At 29.8% G+C, this 19,510-nt stretch overlaps 4 protein-coding genes and 1 long non-coding RNA gene across 12 annotated transcripts; 4 read left to right on the forward strand and 1 right to left on the reverse strand.

The window, feature by feature from the left end:
- Positions 1–55: 55 nt before the first annotated feature.
- Positions 56–907, reverse strand: LOC122528653. Its single transcript, XM_043654012.1, has 3 exons — positions 639–907; positions 421–567; positions 56–335 (listed from the first exon to the last, which is right to left on the reverse strand). The coding sequence occupies exons 1-3, from the start codon at positions 807–809 to the stop codon at positions 186–188; spliced, it is 468 nt and encodes a 155-aa protein (XP_043509947.1). The 5' UTR covers positions 810–907; the 3' UTR covers positions 56–185.
- Positions 747–1,737, forward strand: LOC122528655. The gene is made up of 3 exons (XR_006306632.1): positions 747–825; positions 1,008–1,155; positions 1,648–1,737. It is a non-coding gene; the product is annotated as an uncharacterized LOC122528655 (long non-coding RNA).
- Positions 1,738–2,666: 929 nt separating this feature from the next.
- Positions 2,667–10,750, forward strand: LOC122528645 (protein phosphatase 1 regulatory subunit 16A). 6 transcript variants are annotated; one of them, XM_043653991.1, is made up of 10 exons: positions 3,791–4,095; positions 4,259–4,522; positions 4,608–4,922; positions 5,024–5,166; positions 5,242–5,367; positions 5,452–5,527; positions 5,609–5,826; positions 5,919–6,090; positions 10,319–10,417; positions 10,627–10,750. In XM_043653991.1, the coding sequence occupies exons 1-10, from the start codon at positions 4,026–4,028 to the stop codon at positions 10,671–10,673; spliced, it is 1,530 nt and encodes a 509-aa protein (XP_043509926.1). In that variant the 5' UTR covers positions 3,791–4,025; the 3' UTR covers positions 10,674–10,750. The 6 variants fall into 6 exon arrangements, with proteins under 6 accessions (XP_043509925.1, XP_043509926.1, XP_043509927.1 ...); XM_043653990.1 differs by lacking the exons at positions 3,791–4,095; positions 10,319–10,417; positions 10,627–10,750 and adding exons at positions 2,667–3,174; positions 8,662–9,693; XM_043653992.1 differs by lacking the exons at positions 10,319–10,417; positions 10,627–10,750 and adding an exon at positions 6,530–7,571 and having other exon boundaries at positions 3,795–4,095.
- LOC122528652 (peptide methionine sulfoxide reductase) lies at positions 10,474–15,025 on the forward strand. 2 transcript variants are annotated; one of them, XM_043654011.1, is made up of 5 exons: positions 10,474–10,603; positions 12,884–13,050; positions 13,310–13,430; positions 13,517–13,653; positions 13,894–15,025. In XM_043654011.1, exons 2-5 carry the CDS (start codon positions 12,893–12,895, stop codon positions 14,129–14,131), a joined length of 654 nt encoding a protein of 217 aa, XP_043509946.1. In that variant the 5' UTR covers positions 10,474–10,603; positions 12,884–12,892; the 3' UTR covers positions 14,132–15,025. The 2 variants fall into 2 exon arrangements, with proteins under 2 accessions (XP_043509946.1, XP_043509945.1); XM_043654010.1 differs by lacking the exon at positions 10,474–10,603 and adding an exon at positions 11,101–11,458.
- A 280-nt stretch (positions 15,026–15,305) lies between these two features.
- On the forward strand, positions 15,306–18,950 carry LOC122528657. Of its 2 annotated transcripts, XM_043654015.1 has the most exons (12): positions 15,306–15,396; positions 15,791–16,084; positions 16,243–16,381; positions 16,500–16,678; positions 16,755–16,942; positions 17,057–17,210; positions 17,328–17,372; positions 17,453–17,603; positions 17,667–18,046; positions 18,197–18,489; positions 18,580–18,687; positions 18,843–18,950. In XM_043654015.1, the coding sequence occupies exons 2-12, from the start codon at positions 16,019–16,021 to the stop codon at positions 18,934–18,936; spliced, it is 1,797 nt and encodes a 598-aa protein (XP_043509950.1). In that variant the 5' UTR covers positions 15,306–15,396; positions 15,791–16,018; the 3' UTR covers positions 18,937–18,950. The 2 variants fall into 2 exon arrangements, with proteins under 2 accessions (XP_043509950.1, XP_043509951.1); XM_043654016.1 differs by lacking the exon at positions 15,306–15,396 and having other exon boundaries at positions 15,679–16,084.
- Positions 18,951–19,510: the final 560 nt, after the last annotated feature.

Genomic DNA, 19,510 nt, shown 5'->3' on the forward strand with positions numbered 1-19,510 from the left:
TGATACGAAATAAAAGCGGCAAAGGAAAAGGTTTTCGCGATTTCCTTAAAGAAAGTTTCAACATAGTTGTTTATTTATTTCATTTAATACATATTAAAATAGATAGTGCTGTTACACTTGTAAAAAAATATATAAAAACAAGTACACATGATCTTCAAAAATAGCAGGAAGACTATTTTCAGAAGTTACTGGCTTTTCGACTTCTTCGAGGAAGGTACATAATCGTCTTTGGATGGAGTACGGCTAATGAGCAATAAACCCAAAATAACGAAGGATATACCGCACCACCAAGTCAGTGACGTTGACTCATTAAAAATCAAGGAACCCGCGAAAGCCTTTAAGGAAAAATAAATTAGATTTAAATATATATTCGCTTCCCTTTGTGTTCTTATTTTGATATATCGATGAAGGGATAAGTACCGAGCAAATGTAACTGGTGGCGGCACTAGTTATTGTACACGGTAAAGAAGATCCGCTGGCGTTGAGTGCTTTTACGAAAAATGTGCAGCCCACGGTGTTGCTTGTTACCATTAATACTAAAAGTACTCCTTTAAGCAGCAATCCGGACTTATTAAAGAATAAAATAATTAACTTTGTACAAACACGTACAAAGAACAGTTACAAGGAACTACGCTTACAATGGAATTGGCTTCAGCACCACCAGCGAATTTACCAAATAGACTTCCGACAGTTGAAAAAAATCCACTGACAACAGCTAAACGAATTTTTCCCTCTTGCCTTCTCTTGTCAATACATGACGACGAAGAAGGTTGATTTTCTTCCGACGTCGATGAAAATTCACGTTTCATTATTATTGGAAACGAGGTACCACCACAGACAGTGATATAAATCAGGTCTATCACTCAATACATTTCAATCTAATGTGAGACGCTAGTCAAAACCATAGACGAAGTACAAAATAGACGTAACATTCGATAGATTTTTGTATCATACTTATTAGAGTCGTTAGGGGGATTTGTTTATCCTTCTCTGTCATACCGATTTAGGCAGATTCTACACCGCAGCGCTACTAGTGAATGGGAATTAAAATTGAAAAATGTAAACAGGATCGGCACATTTGCACCAAAGATTATTTATTAAATCGAGTCGTATAACATATACTATTCTTGTTGGACACCATTATTCTTCTTAGAGGTTTACTCTTTAAATAAATTATATTACGAGATTTAAACTACAACATTTTAACAATTTTTTTTATGAAAAGAAACTATAACAATAACTATTTATTTTAATTTATATATAACAAGATCTTTCTGACGATCGTTTGCTAGTTGATTCTTAACAACTGAAATTATAATATATTTTATTTTCTTCTTTCTTTATTTGTAATCAACGCCGCTGTTAAACTCGTTTTAAAAATACGCGCGCCGCCGCATCGCCAAAGTTTTATCTGTGGTGGCGCGAGTTTTTAAAAGAGCGAATTTAACAGCGGCTACATTGATTTAAAATAAAGAATAAAGAAAACAAGAAAGCAGAAAATATTTTGCGTTTTCAGTTGTTAGCAATCAATCGAAGCAAATGATCGTTGTAAAATCTTGTCAAACGTTAATATTAATAAATAGTTATTGTTATAGTTAAATTCGTAATACATTTATTTAAAATTCTATATATCAGTATATGGTTTAGTTCTAGTTGCAACCGAGATAAATGGCAGTGATGACATGTTCTTATCCTATTCTTTGATGCGCGTACAGGTGGCAGCACTTCCGCAGACAACGAAGAGAAACAGCGTGCGACAAGGATAGTTTAGATCACGTGACCAGAAGAGGAGCGTAATGCGCGTGACAAGGACAGAGATAGCTATTAGTTCTGTCGTTTCACCGCTACGCGACGCTAGCATTTCAGTGCTCACGAATCGATTAAACTTTTTTTGCGAAGAGAAATTAATCGAAGAGATTAATTCGTGAACTTTTGCGCTCACGTTTTCGTAATCAAACTTAGATACGTTGCACTTGATCTATGAAATATAGATTTGCAACGATTTGCAAATTCTAAGTCAGCAGATCGGATGACTTCGTCGAAATCAAAACGTGTAATAAATTTTATGTTGTTGCACGATTGATTTGCCTTCAATGTAAATACATTTTAAAGCCAATATTTTCAATAGTTCACGTATGATATAATTTTGGAATGTGATTTGTGATAAAATGTATTCATTTCTAATAAAAAATTTTTACTCTTTGATTTGTACCTTTCTTTCACTTACATGAGAAACAAAAAATGAGGGGAAGGGATTAAATAAACATAATCACGATAAAGTCTCGTGAACTAATTGTAAAAGAATTTTATCAACTAATAATCTTGTTGAACGTGTTGCTTACACAATCGAACAGGTAAAAATGTGCTGGTACTTAATTATTAAGATAAGTTGGCTTTATTATTAAGATAATTATTATATATTATTTGTAATTATTAAGATCTTCATTATAATTAATAATAATTATAATTATTAAGAGACTTCAACGAATTAACGCGATTATATCGAGGAAAGTGTCGAGATCGCAGTGTTACAAACCACCGATATTTCAATTTTCAAGAAACGTAACTAAAGCGTTAGGTGTTGCAACCTCTCGGTTCGCAAGCATTGCATATATATTTTCCACGATCCCTGGGAAATAAAACGAGAAACGTGCAGGGCGCGCACGCACCGAGGACTGGTCGCGTAAAAATAATTTGAAAAAATGCGAAGTTAGCGCGCGGTGAAGGGAACGCGCGAATGATTTTCTACAGGTAGTTTAAAAATGGCGACTGACAGGTACGCGTTGGCCCGCGTGCACGGCGCCGCGACGAGCACGGACGCGCCGTGATTCTTCGGGAAGTTAAAAGGAGGCAGGAGGCTCTCGTTCAGCCTGAAGTTCAATTTCGTACAGTGAGATCGGCCGTAACACCGGTGAGACCGTATGGATTGCGTTGTGCTTTCATCGATCAACACGGTGACTTTCTCTCCTCGCGACACTCCGCTTTTCAGCGAGAACTTCTCGGCGAGACGAAAGATTTGTCTGTGTCCCCGCCCCCGCGCCTCTTCACCGTCTCGTGCCGAACGAACAAGTGGAAAAAGAAAATCGAACGAATGAACGAACGAACGAGCGAACTTCCGCATTCCGCTGGATCGCGAACGAATAAGTGAACGAACGAGCGATCACACTTGCCGATGTGAGTACTCTCTCCCGTAGCCCTAAAATCTGGATATCTCTTCTCATCTGCGTTCGCTCTCACGAAATGGCAAACACAGCTTCGCATTTCCGTCTCCCCCGGAAGCCCGTTTCTGTGTGATATTTTCCTCGTCGTCGTTGGTCTTGTTTTTTCCCTCCCTCTCCACCTGTGTTACCTTATCTCTATGTCTATTTTGTCTTTTGCGCAAGGAATATACATACGTGATCTTGACCGTACCCGTCGAGATAAGAGACGAAGAATAAAGAGCGAGGAAATAATATCCTTGCATATGTTATTTTTATTGAGATCTTTTAATTATGTAATTTATCATTGAAACATTACGTTGCATCAAGCACAGAGTAAGAGTCAGAATCGAAGATTTTATTTCGCGATAAGTTGATTACAAGTATCTTTGCAATTCCTTTATTTCTTTTTTTTTTTTTTTTGTATTGAAATAGCAATTTCAATAAACGTACACATTTACATTTTATTACGTTAATCTTTTAATCGCGTCACATCGTGCTTAAAAAATTTGTCTGAAAGAAATCTTATGCGAGACAACTCTTTCAGAATTATTAAGTACAAACGTATTTTTTTCATAGATTTGAAAAAAAACTGTATTTTATTTCAAGAAAAAAGAAACCACAGAGCGATATTAACTTATTGTGATGATTCGAATGAGTATTTTGGAACGTTTGTGTAAATAATGTATGTTTGCTTATCTAAGTACTTGATAAGTGTGACAGAGTTTTGAATAAAAGTATGATATCATTCACGAATACCCAATGAAAATGCAGCAAACTTCATACAGATTTTGAATCTGAAAGCTCAAAACATGATATTATATCAGAATGATGCCTAATATTTGTCACAAAATTTTAAAATACCTTGGAATGCGTTCATGGCTTTGTAAGTGCAAAGGTAATCTGATTAGCTTCCAAATGCATTTTTATCATAGTATTGTTTTGTTAAGAAATCCTTGCCTGTTGAGAGTTCTGTTTCACTATTTCTATTACAAATGCTAACCTGTTATAATATTAAATAATATATGCAAAACAAAGTGTAATTTATTTCTTTTGAGTAGGTAAATACAGCTGTAAAAATTACAAACATATAGCCATGGAACATTCTGATTTAGTGGCAGAAATGGTACATATAGAAAGATTAACAACACAAGAGAGATTACATTTGGCTCGTCACAGAAGACTCCAACAATTGAAAGTATGGCGGCAACGTGAGAAAGAATGGATGCGACATCAAACCAGACATACAAGTAACAAACGTCACATATATTTTAGTGACAGTGTGATGCTGTTAGAAGCTGCAGCAAGAAATGACATTGACGAAGGTAAGATGATATAATTTTCACAATACTATTATTTACAATTGCTTTTAACATAACTAAGTATATGAATCAGCATATTAAGAAATAGCTTATGCTTTAGTGAGGAGACTTTTGAAGAAAGGAGTGAATCCAGATTCAACAAATGAGGATGGACTGACAGCTTTACATCAGTGTTGTATAGATGACAATGAAGAAATGATGAAACTGCTAATTGAATTTGGTGCAAATGTTAATGCAGAAGATAGTGAAAAATGGACACCATTACATGCTGCTGCTACTTGTGGTCATTTGCATTTAGTTAAAAATCTCATTGCTAAAGGTGCCAATTTATTAGCTGTTAATGCTGATGGTAATATGCCTTATGATATTTGCGAAGATGAAAAGACGTTAGATTGTATTGAAGGTAAAATCCTTAAAATATTCATAATTAAAAATTGCTTGAAAAGTTTAAGATTATAAAGAAATGCACGAAAATAAAATTTTTTGTCTTTTACATGACTATAGGAGAAATGGCTCGACGAGGTGTTACTCAAGAATTAATAGATGAAACTAGAGCTTCAATAGAAGTTCAGATGTTACGAGATTTACAAAATATAGCTTCTATAGGTGGTGATCTAGAATATAAAGATCATCAGGGTGCTACACCTGTATGTATTAACTTATTAAGTTTATTAATTTCGAAAAGTAACTGTTAGTAATCCTCATCATTTTTTTAATTCTAGCTTCACATTGCAGCTGCAAATGGTTATTTAAGGGTAGTTGAATTTCTTTTAGACCAACATGTTTCGACTGATGTTGAAGACAATGACAAATGGCAACCAGTTCATGCAGCTGCTTGCTGGGGTCATGTATGAACTGAATTACATTATAATTTTGTATTAATCGATTTATTTAACTTAAATCTATTTTCTGTAATCATTTTATCTTTTTAGTTAGAAGTTCTCGAATTACTAGTACAAAATGGAGCTGATTTAAATGCAAAAAATAAGCACGATGAAACACCAGCTGGTAAAAAATATTCCTATTAGTAAAATGTAAAGAATCTTTTTTGTATGAAATATTAATTAAATATCAAATTTAATTTTATAGATATCTGCGAAGATCCGGAAATTAGAGAAAGAATAGTAGAACTCAAAACGGAGCAAGAAAGTAAACGATTGCGAGAAGCACAGGGAAGACGGGTACGCAGATCTCAAAGTATAAATACACGTACTCAGAGTGTAAGAAGAACTTCAATAAGGGATAAAGTTTTGACTACGAAAAAAGATGCTCAAGAAGAAGCTCGTCTTAGATTACAAGCACAACAGGTAAACAAAGAAAAATAATTTTTTTTCTTTTTGTTAATTAAATAACTTTGGAAAAAATTAAAGTCAAACAACAAAGAAATTATATGTTTCAGACATACGTTGGCGGTTCGACTACGAATGTTCCACAATCAGAAAATGATGCTAACGTACGAGAAAATACAAGCAGCGAGACTGATTCTAGCGCACCACCAACAGCTGTACGTAAAGCCCCTGAGGGGAAGGATAATGAGTCCTTCCTTCACGAGGACGTCGATAAAGAATCAGGTATATTCCAAATCATGTTAAACACGCACTGGTTATGGTTAAGTAGAATCCTCTGGTAAATGGTAGTTTTACGCATAAGATTGTGCAAAAAAAAGGAAAGTACGTCACGTGTCATGTCCACTTAAACTGTACGTTTGGTCGCATAACTCGACCTGTTAACGTTGTATATAGTTATTGTAACTTTATATTTATCATGCGCTTGTTATGTTGTGTAAAACAAAGCATTCCTTGATAAATTTTTCAAAAATAATTCAATAAAATTAATTAATGATTGGCAGTTGAAAGTTACAATGATCGTTCATTATTATATTAGTATGAAAATTGGAACGGTAATTTTTACTATAAATTGTTTAACAAAAGCATTAAGTATTGATCATTTATCAGCCCTTTCTGTTTTCTGTTACTACTGCGTCGTGCTCCTGAATAATTGCGAGGTCAGTTTTCTATGTCACTTTCTTGTTTCTTTAAACTTTTCAACACAGCATTGTGTTATTCTTTAACTTATGATTGTTCGAAATTTTCTCTCGTAACAGTTTTTTTTTTTTTTGTCCTGTATATATATATAATATGTTCTTTTTAAAAAATCTTTCTAGTGTAAAAAATATTTCTTCAAGTCGAACTTCTTGTGGCAAGGGCTAAATTGCATTGGCTTTCTTTTTAGTACGTTTATGCAAATAATATGTTAGCATTTGGCAAAGCTTCTTGATTGTTATATGAGACATTGTAATAAGTTTAATAGCTGAAAACCAAGTTCTTGTAATGTTGTTTTTATATTTACTGCAATTTAAAATGTTCTAAGCTTAAACGCACATTTACAGTACACAAATAACTTAATACTCTCTATATATACAAGTAGGATGAAGATATTTAACGTGACAAAATTATTTCGTGAAGAAAATAATATATTGCAAATGTAGCTTCGTTCGGTGATGTTGTTATTAGTATTTCATATTCTATCAAACAGACTAACTAGATTTGAATCTATATTATAATGCATCAATAATCCATATTCAATGAGCACTTTCATGTAATACTTACATATCATAGAAAATTGTAAAGTGAAACATTGAACATATCGATTTGCTTTAATATATATATATATATACATAGGTTTGTGAAAAGTTCTGTCATTTTATGAATTCACATTTAATAGTAATCAAGATCAGAGAATAATAATTAGTATTATTTACACGTACATGTATGTATTTTTAAAATAAGTTAAGTTATTTGTTTTATTTATTTATTTCATTTTGATTTCGTGTCGATAATTAAAGCAGTTTAATATTTATTATTTTTCACGTACATGTTTTATAATTTAATATTTGACGATACAAAATAAAATTAAGAAAAAAATAGAAGTAGAACTTTTTCACACACCTAATATGTTAGTTGTGCTAATGATTAATTGTATTCACTCAATGTTAGTTACGTACTCGCGCGATGTATCTTCCCGTCTTTTTGTTTTATCGCTAAACGATAAAGTTGTTACGAGGTCAGTTGTGTCACGATATTATATTTCATATATTTATATTATCAATAAGATTCTATTATAGATTCGACATCAAATCAATCATACTGATAAAATGTCAAATTACTAAATATTACATTTGTTTTAATTTAAAGTACAAAATTATATAATTGAAAATTTGTTAAATATTTTAATATATATTTGAATTGTTAATTATTACTGTAAATGTTAATAATGTTAATACGAAATGTTGATATTTAATATCATATAATATACTTGTTGTCTTTTAAAAATAATAAAAATTTATTATAACGTTGCTATTATATTTTAGAAATTTTAGAAATTTTTAATAAATTTTACTACATTCGAATCAAAGACAGCAGTTTAGAAAAAATGATTGATTTGAAATACAATTACTTCGTCATAATAAAAATATTGACACAGCTAGAAATGATATCAATACATATTTCTACGAAAATTCAGTGTTCCAGAGAATTCAACTATCATCCGCTTTGTATGTACATATTTCTGTACACAAATTCAGTACATGCAAATACCAAATTGTAAACTAAATCTTTCATCTTTCATAATACAAAAGACTTTGTATGAGTCATTCCTAAAAACCTTTCAGAAGGTTTAGTTTACATTGTAATAAACCGAAAAAGAAAAAAATGTAACTCGTTATCTACTTTTTATCGAAGCAAAGAGGAAAACTGAGCCACGTTGTCGAAAAACTTTCTTCTTTCTCCTAAAAAAAAAAAGTCTGAAAACATGATAATAAAATGCGATAGAAAGTAGGAGACAAAGGATAAAGATGTTTTTATGTAGAATATGTTTAGAGGATGTGTTTCTGGAGCTCCGTCGTGCAATGTTTCTAATGCTTATTGCTAAAGCATGTGCCGCTTAGCGCATGGCTGCTAGTTTTCATACTAGTCGAGTTTCTTTTGGAGTGCCATTTCAGTGTATGAAAGAAAAAAAAGGGGGAATTAGGTGGAGGGTAATACAAGGTGAAATGGAATGAGAGGGATAATGAAAAGCAAAATTTCGCGTGAATCGCAGAGGAGATAGGAAGTAGCATTGGATTTACATGTTTGCCTCGGTAGTGACAGGATCTGACTCACCAATCGGTAATCAACAGCCGATCTACGCATCGGATGGCGACACCAACGGCAAGATCAACATACATGTCTCAGTAGTTTTTGTCAAATCGTTATCGGACTTGAAGAAACAGAGAGCACAGAACCGACATATATCCGCCGGATCGATCGATGCCAATGGGAATGGTATTCCTGTGTCGCCTATCACCAATACCGAGCTCAACGCTAGCAGAGACTTTCAACGATTCACTGGAAACACCAGCGACATTGTCGGTGATAGTCATTCTGAAAAGAGTTGCTGCACCGTCATGTAATTACCTCTAGTTACACATGTACTTTCTTTCTCGTCACTGTTTCCTTTACGAATCGTTTAATTCCATTTTATTCACTTCTTCATACACGTATAATTTTAGTACTTATAAATCTGTGTATCTATTCCATAGAAAATTGTAGATAATTATACCAAACGAGATTTTATTTAAACACAAATGGTGCAAATTGGCACCATTTCGGTCTTTTGTTCTTTTTTTTTTTTTTTTTTTTTTTAATGTCCTCTTGAACCTTGATTAATTCTGTGAACTACTTGCATACGCTTTTGAAGGGAAATGATGTCTTAAAACACAGCGCTCATAAATCCGAGGTAACGAGATCGTGTAGGCCTCTAATATGATGTATTGTACTTAAGCGAGTAATTAAGTAACTGCGATACAATATTAACTGAATTTATAGTTACGTTTCGAATATGTACAGAATTTTATTTATTACAGCGGAAGAAGTAATGTATATTTTAAATAGTAATTATTCAATTGTATATTGCGCAAAAAACCACGTTCTTACGACTACTATGTATGATATCATATAGAATATTTCTCGTGTTTTTTATAAGAATGTTAGTTATAAATAATATTTTTTATATTCATTTAGATATACATATTTTTACGAGTACGTTTATTTGTAAATTTTGATGTGTGCCGATATTCTACAATAGTACGATATCCTGTGTTTTTTTCTTAAATATATATCGCAAATTACATGATACCAGATCAACGTTGATTTCATATCCTATAAATATTCATTGCATATTTCTACATCTCAACAAAAATTTTACATCCTGAACTTATTTATAGATTTTATGTTTATATTTGTATAATTTCAATAAATATCTTTAACGACTAGATCTACACGATGGAAATTGAAGTTTGATTGAACTCGTACTTCATTCATACATTTAGTTTCGTATATAATAAATACATACAAATATGTGTAAAGAATGAAATAGATATTTTTCGTTATATAACGTATTTATATTGTATCATTTTAATAAATTAATTTCACGCGCGATAAAACGTCAGTTTTCATTTTAAATATATTTAAAAATGTCCCTGACATTTTCCACCGCTGAACGTGATAATCACGTGGTATCACATTAGTTAAGTTTTCAACGAAAGTATATATAAATACATATGTACATATAAATACGTAAAATCTATCACATTTTCATTACATTAGACATTTTTCAAACCAGTATCTTCAACGACACAGAACATTCACATTTTACCAGAGTAAACAAATATTCGATAACAACGTTGCAACGATTTGAAAACAATTACTAGAAAACAGTTTAAATTTTACTATTGTTCTTTAACAATGATTTTTCTTTCAGAGCACTTGATATCAATAGATATTTCTATCAAAGATGGTGACACCAAATTTAATCCTCTTGCTACGCCGAAGTTTAACCGCGATCAACTATTGCTACTTGGTATGTCATCATTATTTTGTCTTATTCTATGGTATTCGTTAAAACTACGGTGTTTCTGTCAAATACATTACGTTGTTGAATTCAATGTCTTGATGATTACAAAATGGTACATGGTCTCGTGCTCGTTTTCACATTTTAAATGAAACACGATTTGATATCAACAAATGACATCAAATATGTATTAATGTAAGTATGTATCAAATACACAGGAAATAAAAGATGTGATAATAACCTCTCTACACAATCAATGCCGTGATGGCACTGCTCATTCTGGATCGTGGATGACAAAACTACTGGAGCGAGCTTAACACGCAGGATACAACGATTACATCAGTCGGTTCAGCAATTGTTATCTAATTTAATGGACACATGTGGCTTCAATTTTCTGATGCAACTTACACGATACAACTCGATCGAACTCCCTTTAAATTAACAATTAACATCTGTATCATATACAATGAGATTTGACATCGATTAATACCGTCGTATCTCTCGCGAAAGAGGTTAATACCGATATTCTTAGCCACGTTTCTTGATTCGGTATTTGAAATTAAACGCACGTTTAATGATCTTACGATTCGATCAAGAATTCTCTACTAAACAATGTCATGTACATATGAAATTTACAGCACCGTTTAAATATTAAAATTGTAATGGAACATACGAATAGGCTTATGCTTTGATGTCATGATGTTACAAATGCAATTTTTGCTATCGAGTAATAAATGGAAGATGCAAAAAGAATGCTGAGACGAGAGTTTTGAAATTGAAGCTTGGAATATATTGAAATTTAATAGAAGAGCAACTGCAGCAAAATGATAAGAAAGGAGTGGTGGTAGTTCTCTGTAGGAAAGTAGGGAAAAGTGAAAGAGAGGGGATAACTGGATAAAAAGTAGAGCTGTTGAAGCACGCGGTAGTTGTGTTCTTTCAGTCATTAACGGAGCGTCTTCCGTTGAATTTGGAGTGAAACTTTTTTTCTTTTGTTATATTTTTATTTTTCCGTTTATTTTTTAAATCTTTTCTTTTTTATCATAAAATAAGGTAAACAATTTTTTTCATAACACATACTAATAAATATTGGAATAAAATAATCGTTTGAAAAGTAAATAAGGCAGTAGATGTTCAGTTATTTATTTTTCTTCTGATTAACAATCATTTAACTTTGATTATTTATTATTATTATTATTATTATTATTATTATTATTATCAATCTTTGAAATCATCAGTAAAAGTTGTTATCTCACAAATTTAAATTTGTTAAGTCTGCGTAAAAAGATAAATCATCAGATCATGTATCTATATCGTCTGAATTACCTCTGTCACTTACGAGACAAACCATTATATGTTAGTTTATATTTGACTTTTTATTTAATATCTTTTTATAAATATTTTTATATAAAAAAAATTTTTTTTAGATAACACTTTTTTGTAAACTGAAAAGGATAAATAATTATATTTTTACCGTTAATCTAATATATTTATTTTCTCTTTTATGAAACAAGATTTTAAAAAATTCGTTTAGTCATGAAAAATACTTAATGGTGGCACCTTCAATTACGTGTTACCGTATTAGTGTGATTGAACTAGATAGACATTCCTTGTTCAAGTACATTGAAATCATTTAACTATCTTATCTATATTTTAACTATCTTCTAAGATTAATCAATAAAATCATTCTACTTTCGTACTTCTAACCATGATATATTAAAATAATTAGAGAACGTGAAGATATATCTGTTTTTGAAAACATGAAAATATATCTATTTTTGATGAATAAAATTTAGTTTCAAAAATTAGTACGATTTTTATTGTAAGAAAGGATAATAATGTTACATGTTTAACTAATTGAGAAGAACTGTGAGGTTTAAAAACATGATATTACGAAACAGTATATTTTAAAATAATTTTCATTAACGGAAATGATGAAGGTGATCAAGTTATATAGTTCACCATGTATATTTCTTCGCGCTTTTTTTGCACATGCAACACATCTGTAATTTATGCATAACGGGTGTCGTGAAAGGATCATGTTCTAAACAAAAAAATACGAAATGAATAAAACTAATTTCTTATTGCATACAATATATTCAAATGAGAATCGATATCAAAATATTTGTAATTTTGATTTTATTCACATTCGCAAACATTCTTTTCGGTCTAATATCAACATCCATTAAAAACGCAAGTTTGAAAATATTCCTGTATTATGTTTAAAAATTTATTAGTGTCGAGGAAATCTAAGAATCAGAAAATCTTATCGCTAGAAAACTATTTCATTGATCATCCTCAGCGTAACCGTTACTTAACAGGTTTCACGTTTCCTTATCAAATTAAAACATCATTGTGGAATCGAACGATGTCCACTCGTATCTCTTAGGTTATCCTTTATAGCCGTGTATTTAATTTCAAATATTTTTTTCTCTTTTATATTCCTCTGCGTCGTTCGGCACGTGTCAATGATAATAGTCGACTAAGATGCCAGGACAATTCGAAGAAATCCAAGCAAAACATGCAACATTCGGAATGGGATGCTTCTGGGCTGGCGATTGCCTTTTTGGTGTTCTACCCGGTGTAATCAGGACTTGCGTTGGATACGCCGGTGGACAAAAGGAATCGCCAACTTACAGAAATATGTACGTTCTTGTGCCATTCTGATTTCATTTTCTAAAAATAACTAAGTACGCTTAAAACGATTTTCTAATTTTGTGTGACAATTTATATAATGCAGTTCTTATAAATTATGCGATAAAAACAATTATCTTATAAAAAGATAACACTCACATTTTTATCAATTCTTTTATTGTACAAATATTAATAGCTTAGATGTTACTTTTTTAAATAACAAACTTGTTAATCGTTAATATATCAGGCACTTACTATTTTTGTTTGCAGTGGAGATCATACGGAAGTCGTCAATGTCGAATATAATCCAGACGTAATATCGTATGCACAGCTACTCTCTTTGTTTTGGGAGAATCACGAGTATGGTCTCACTACAAAAATCAAGAGACAGGTACAATGATTTTTGTCACAGCTATATAGATTTTAATCTTGCTAATTATTAAAAAAAAAAGATCATGTTTCTATTATTGGTTTCAGTATATGTCGTTGATTTTGTATCATGATGAAGAACAAAAGTTGATAGCTGAAAAGTTACGTGAACAAGAACAGCGAAAGCGTACCGATTCGATTCTCACTGAAATAAGGAAGTTTGAGAAGTTTTACCCCGCCGAAGAGTAAGAATTATGCGTTATAACAATTTTTTTTTTTCTTTTTTTGTAAAAATATAGAAGGAAGTGATTTTTAGATTGATCCACTCCTTCAATTTACATTGTTACATAAGTTCTATCAATTTATTTTTATAAGTCTGATTATATTGTCTGAATATATCTACTTTATACAAGAGAATGATCAAGTATTTAGACAAGTGATTTTTTATTTTTAAATGATGAATTCATTTTTGTTTGTTCTTTTAGTTATCATCAGAAATATCGACTTCGAAATCACCCATGGTTAATCGAAACTACCGGTCTCACCAGCGACGAAGTTCTTCGAAATTCGCCGTTAGCTGCTAAATTAAATGGCTACATCGCTGGAGCTGGAACGATCGAACAATTTGCAAAAGAGTTGCCTAATCTTGGCTTAACTGAAAAAACTGCACAGTATTTACAAAAATATGTGATTGAGAATCAAGGAAATGGTTTATATTGCTAGTTTAAGAATACTTGGTATGTAGTATACATGGAATAGGATCTATTTCTTCCTAGAAAGAAGTTTTAAAGTCGATTTTCTTACGCGATGCGGGTTAATCTGTATATTGAAAGAATTGAACGATTCAAATAATAAGTATTTAGGTCGATTTTAAAATCTGGTTTACGTTCGATAAATATCCTTCGTTAGTATTAAATTCTCTCATTTTGTATAATTTTTATCATAGTGTATAAGTTTTATTAACAGTATATTATACTATACTTCATACGAAAATGAGTAATAACAGGTTTATTTGTTTGCTCAGCATGGATATCTCGCTTTTTTAAAAAGAATCAAAAATCAATTTACAGTAAGATAGGCTGTGAAAGGTATATACAGATAATTTTGTTTGCAATATTTTGTTTTCTGATCACTTCGTACATTCTATAAGTTTTATTAATTTATAGCGTTTTATCGCGTATTTCTCATCCTAAAAAAAAAAATAGCAAGTGATTACAAGACGTATAATTAAACAATGGTTTTTTTTTAATTCCTTATGTTGTACCTTTTCTGCAGAAAACTTTCATAACGTACATGATATGTTAATTACATATGAAAATATAATTGTATAATATTTATTATGAATGATCTTATGACCACAAGTATTAGAAAATGTACAAAACTTCAAGGACAACTGTGTTGTCAAATACGCACGCTTACATACATATACATATGTAGATATATATGGTCATATGATATACGGATGTATATCGGAGTTTAATATGCTTCTAACTCATTTACTTCACATTAGTGTTTTATATATCTACTTATATAAAATTAATTTCATTACAAAAAGATCGAAAGATATGTAATAAAAATCAGTGAAATATAAAAAATAACAATAATGAAATTTAAAAATCTTTTCTTGTTCTTGTTCTTCTTTTTTCTTATATTGAATACAATGTAACATTTAAAAACAAATACATTTGTTTTAAAACTTTTTCTAATATAATTTTATGTAAGAATTTTTCGACCATCGATTTTACATAGAATGCAGAGATGATCCGATCTATGCAAAGAATAAAAAAAAAAAATATATTTTGCACTGCTACATAAAAAAGTAATATCATAGAAAAATAAACAGTATTAATATATCATTTAATTTTTTCGTCTAGAGTTTCTTTCTATTGTTGGATGACTAACCCGGACAATATTGAATCTATGCAAATACTGATAATGAGCTAGCAACTGTTCACATAAAAGTGGACTGTAAATAGTTAGTCATAAGGGTAAGATCCAATAGTTAATTATCTATGCTCCTTTTCCTTCCACTTGACGATGATAACCAAATATATAATAAAGACATGCTTTAGAGACATTCGACAGCATTAAACATTCTAAATCATTCTACATCATATTCAAAAGCATTAGACATTCATCATATTCTAAGGCCTTCTAAATCATTGTAAATCATTCTATATCATTCTATTTCATACACGACCACGACTGTAAGGGAATAAACTCTTCTAAATTATAAGCGTGTTGACTCCATTACACGGAATCCAACACTATCTTTTTTCTAAATTTGAAATTTAACTTGCCACAATTGCGACATACATAATTCAAAGAAACACTTGTATAGCATGCACATGTATATACAACAAGCAACTTTGTTTTTTATAGATTATATCGCTGCTACATTTTTCTGTCGCACATCATCAATGTGACATAAAATATGTTGCACTAAAAAGTGCGTATTAAAGGAAATATAGCAATAACAATCACAAATTGTGATCATGAGGTCGCAATGATATTTCTAAACAGACAAAAAATTCGCAGATTTGGATATTTAATTATAAAGCAAAGCTATATAATTTTTTAATACAATACTCCGCTTGTGGAAATTCAGTTATGCTTAAAGGTTATACGATAACTGCGTTTTTGACGGTTTTTACATGTTCATCTTTTGGATGTAATGTAAGTATCGGATTTAGAAATAAAATCAGTAAATATTTAAATGTATTATTTTATACTTATCTTTATCGCTATACATTCATCATTCATTTATTAACGTTATAACTTATAAAAATTAAGAGCTTTTTGTCATATTTTATTCAAAATTTTTTTGTTTACAGTATATCTGTAATAGCGATGGCTGCAAAAGACCGACAAATAATTCGAAATATATTTATATGAAATATTGTGCAAATGAAGATATATTCACTAATGTTAACTTTTCAATAATAGAAGATCAAAATGCTTCCGAATCTCTTGGTAAATAACAATATACATATATACTATATACTATAAAGAATAATAGTAAATTAAATTTTAATAAAATTCGTTTGTCATATTATAAAATTTAAAAAATAATATTTTTAATATTTCACAGCTATTTTACAAATTAATCTGCAACCGCCAAAAAATAGATGTAAATATGTATTGACTTTATTAGCAAATCCATCAGTTAGTGAAACAAGATGTATGAATTATAAATTTCACAATTTTCGTGGAACTGAAACACATACTAAAAGTGCCATATGTTTTGTTCCAGATGAGGAACAATATCAGGTAATAAATTTGAGTTTTAATTTTTTGTAAAATTAATTAATTTTTACAAGATTTAACATCTCTTATTTGTTTTTAGAATACTACTAGAATTTTCGTTCCATATATATTTACAGCATGTTATTCTGTACAATTTTTTTTTGGTAAAGATGCAACAATGATAAAGCATAATAAATTCATAAAAACTAAATACATACAAACAGCAATCATGAAACCAACATTAGAATGTACATATGACTACAATACTTTTCCCGATAACATAGAGAAGTAAGTTTACATTATGATTTATAGACTGTTTGTAGAATATTTAATAAGAAAATAAGAATTATTTAATATTCTTTGTGTTACTTAAACTAGAATTTTATTTAAATTTTATGGTAGAAAAACGGGACATCTTGAGGTACACCTTCATAAACCTATGGTTACAGCTGGAGTAATAAAATTGGGCAGACTTTGGTATGATTCGTCTGGGAATGAAAGGTGTTCTTTTAATAATGAAGAATTTTCAAATGATGTCTGGAGTTTTGATGTTTTGGTAAAAATTTTAATACTGTACTATATTAAGAGAAAAAGAGATAATATTTCATATATCTTGTTTATACATTAAATTTATATAAATTACATTTTTGTAAAATTCATATGTGATTTTTAGGATGAATATTTAGGAAATAAAAATCATGATTTTAATACAACTTTGGTAAGTCCAATATTTAATATATCTCAATTATGTTCAAACATATTTTTATGTAACTAAAATTTATTATATTTAATTATTAGCTAATGAATGAAATATATAAAAGAAATTTGACATTTCAAACTGAAATTTCACAAAAGGCAAATTATTGTATTTCAATATTTCCATATCATGATATAAGATGTATAAATAACACATTATGGAAGCCCAATGATACATGTCTTTGGTACCAAAGTAAGTAAATTGATATTATCATATTATATATATGATAAAAAATAATGGTTGTTTTGTTTACAGGCTGTAAAAATATTACTATTTACAATCTTGGTATACAAACTAATATTAATTATGATACAGTTTCTCATTTGTATCTACCAATCACTATTATTGCATTAACTGTATTTACAATTACTATGTATTTCATTTACATCATACATTTTTGTAATATACGAAAGAAAAGTTTTTATACAAATAGTTTGAATAGAAACATTCTTAAAACTAATGAAACTAAATGTATGAAATCAAAGATATATACCTCGATAGACTACCAGAAAAAAGTAAAATGTAAAGACGATAATATTACAAACACAGATATTGTATTGCTATATCCTAAAGGTTCTGAATCGTTTATGGCATTGATGGCAGATTTTCGTGGATTACTTAACCAAATTTGTGTTGTAAGTTGTTTAGAATAATGTAAATTATTAAAAATAAAAATATAATGATAATAATTTAAAAAAACTAAAAAGATTAGTAATGTACTACTAATATGTTTTTCTCTTTCAGAATGCAATATCAATAACTGTAATACTTTTTACAATTTACAGGTACATGATTGGTATGATGGAAAAGAGTGGAATTATGTGGCTGAGATTGGTGCTTTTGATTGGTTTGCAGAAATGCTCTATAAAGAATGTCGTGTTGTTTGGATAGATACTCCAATAATGCGTTCGTTAATTACACAAAGATTAAATAAAAATTCTTTTCTTAAAAATTCAGAGCAATATAGTTTTGTAAAAATTGGCGATTTTCGTGATGCAGTATTTCCTACAATATTTAATTTATCTAAACGTAATAATGAACAATCAGTGTTACATAAACCTAAGCATTTTATTGTACGGTTAGTACAAATTTTATAGTTGCTATTTTTTTTTTTTTTTAAATCAAAGTATTAGTACTACTTTTCTGATTATAAGACTATATTTTGCAGATTAAAAGAATTTGACAATTTTGAAAATGATAGTGATCCATTTGTTGATTTGTCTCCTCATATGCGGTACTTTATACCTCAGAATTTAAATTTGCTGTGTTCTGATTTGTAAGTTTTTTTAAAATTTAAATAATACAAAGTTAATATTATCATAAAAAAGTAAAATAATAGATATTGCGAATAACTAAAAAATATTGCTGCAAATATAAATATACTTTTTGCGTATCAATTCAGATATTATAATACAATTACATATGTTTTAGGTCAACATTAAACTCAAATATTATTGTACCATTTAAAAGCGAAGAAGATCTGAAACAGCATTTACATTATGCAAAACTAGATTTTTATAAATAAATATTTGAATTATATTTAAGACGTATTTATTTTGAGTTGCAAGTTGAAATTATCCCTAATCCCTAGCTAAAATTAAAATGTTAAATGTCTCTATACAGTATTAATTGCTATTTAACATTTCGAAAGTTTTATGTTTAAATTTATTAATAAGATATTTGAATTTGCGTACACACAGATATAGTGATGCTCGATATTAAATACTAATGGAAGATTTAATAATTTCATAATTTATACACAAATTAGAAACACGTGCTCTAGTAATTCAAGCATGAAGAATTTTCTAGGGGAAAGATGTTTTTGACTATGTATTTTCAGAATGACTGACGGGCGGCAACTATTTGTTTATAGATCTATATGTTACAAATAAGATTGAATAAAACATGAAAGTTTGAAAAAATTAGTAATGAAAACATTATGCCGAACATTATCAGTTGAATGTTTATTCGAATTTCGATATACTTCATTAATGAAAATATAACGTAATAATAGCGGTTGTCCGATGTCTGTTCTGTTAATTCTTGATAAAATATGAATGTTATTGCATTTGTTTGATTTTTTGAATAATTGTTAAATC

Source organism: Frieseomelitta varia, unplaced genomic scaffold (assembly GCF_011392965.1).
Source record: "Frieseomelitta varia isolate USP_RPSP 00005682 unplaced genomic scaffold, Fvar_1.2 scaffold_254, whole genome shotgun sequence".
NCBI classification, from domain to species: domain Eukaryota; kingdom Metazoa; phylum Arthropoda; class Insecta; order Hymenoptera; family Apidae; genus Frieseomelitta; species Frieseomelitta varia.

What these genes read in the sequence shown, in the direction of transcription:
- LOC122528653 (XM_043654012.1), bottom strand. Translation starts at nt 809, where the DNA reads ATGAAACGTGAATTTTCATCGACGTCGGAAGAAAATCAACCTTCTTCG. An exon ending in GTGCTGAAGCCAATTCCATT is followed by an intron (nt 568 to 638) that starts GTAAGCGTAGTT and finishes TTCTTTAATAAG; the next exon opens with TCCGGATTGCTGCTTAAAGG. An exon ending in CCACCAGTTACATTTGCTCG is followed by an intron (nt 336 to 420) that starts GTACTTATCCCT and finishes TTTTCCTTAAAG; the next exon opens with GCTTTCGCGGGTTCCTTGAT.
- LOC122528657 (XM_043654015.1), top strand. Translation starts at nt 16,019, where the DNA reads ATGCTTAAAGGTTATACGATAACTGCGTTTTTGACGGTTTTTACATGT. An exon ending in TCTGGAGTTTTGATGTTTTG is followed by an intron (nt 17,211 to 17,327) that starts GTAAAAATTTTA and finishes TGTGATTTTTAG; the next exon opens with GATGAATATTTAGGAAATAA. An exon ending in CCTAAGCATTTTATTGTACG is followed by an intron (nt 18,490 to 18,579) that starts GTTAGTACAAAT and finishes TATATTTTGCAG; the next exon opens with ATTAAAAGAATTTGACAATT.
- LOC122528645 (XM_043653987.1), top strand. Translation starts at nt 4,026, where the DNA reads ATGATGCCTAATATTTGTCACAAAATTTTAAAATACCTTGGAATGCGT. An exon ending in GCACGATGAAACACCAGCTG is followed by an intron (nt 5,528 to 5,608) that starts GTAAAAAATATT and finishes TTAATTTTATAG; the next exon opens with ATATCTGCGAAGATCCGGAA. An exon ending in TTAGATTACAAGCACAACAG is followed by an intron (nt 5,827 to 5,918) that starts GTAAACAAAGAA and finishes TATATGTTTCAG; the next exon opens with ACATACGTTGGCGGTTCGAC.
- LOC122528652 (XM_043654011.1), top strand. Translation starts at nt 12,893, where the DNA reads ATGCCAGGACAATTCGAAGAAATCCAAGCAAAACATGCAACATTCGGA. An exon ending in TCGCCAACTTACAGAAATAT is followed by an intron (nt 13,051 to 13,309) that starts GTACGTTCTTGT and finishes TTTTGTTTGCAG; the next exon opens with TGGAGATCATACGGAAGTCG. An exon ending in AAGTTTTACCCCGCCGAAGA is followed by an intron (nt 13,654 to 13,893) that starts GTAAGAATTATG and finishes TTGTTCTTTTAG; the next exon opens with TTATCATCAGAAATATCGAC.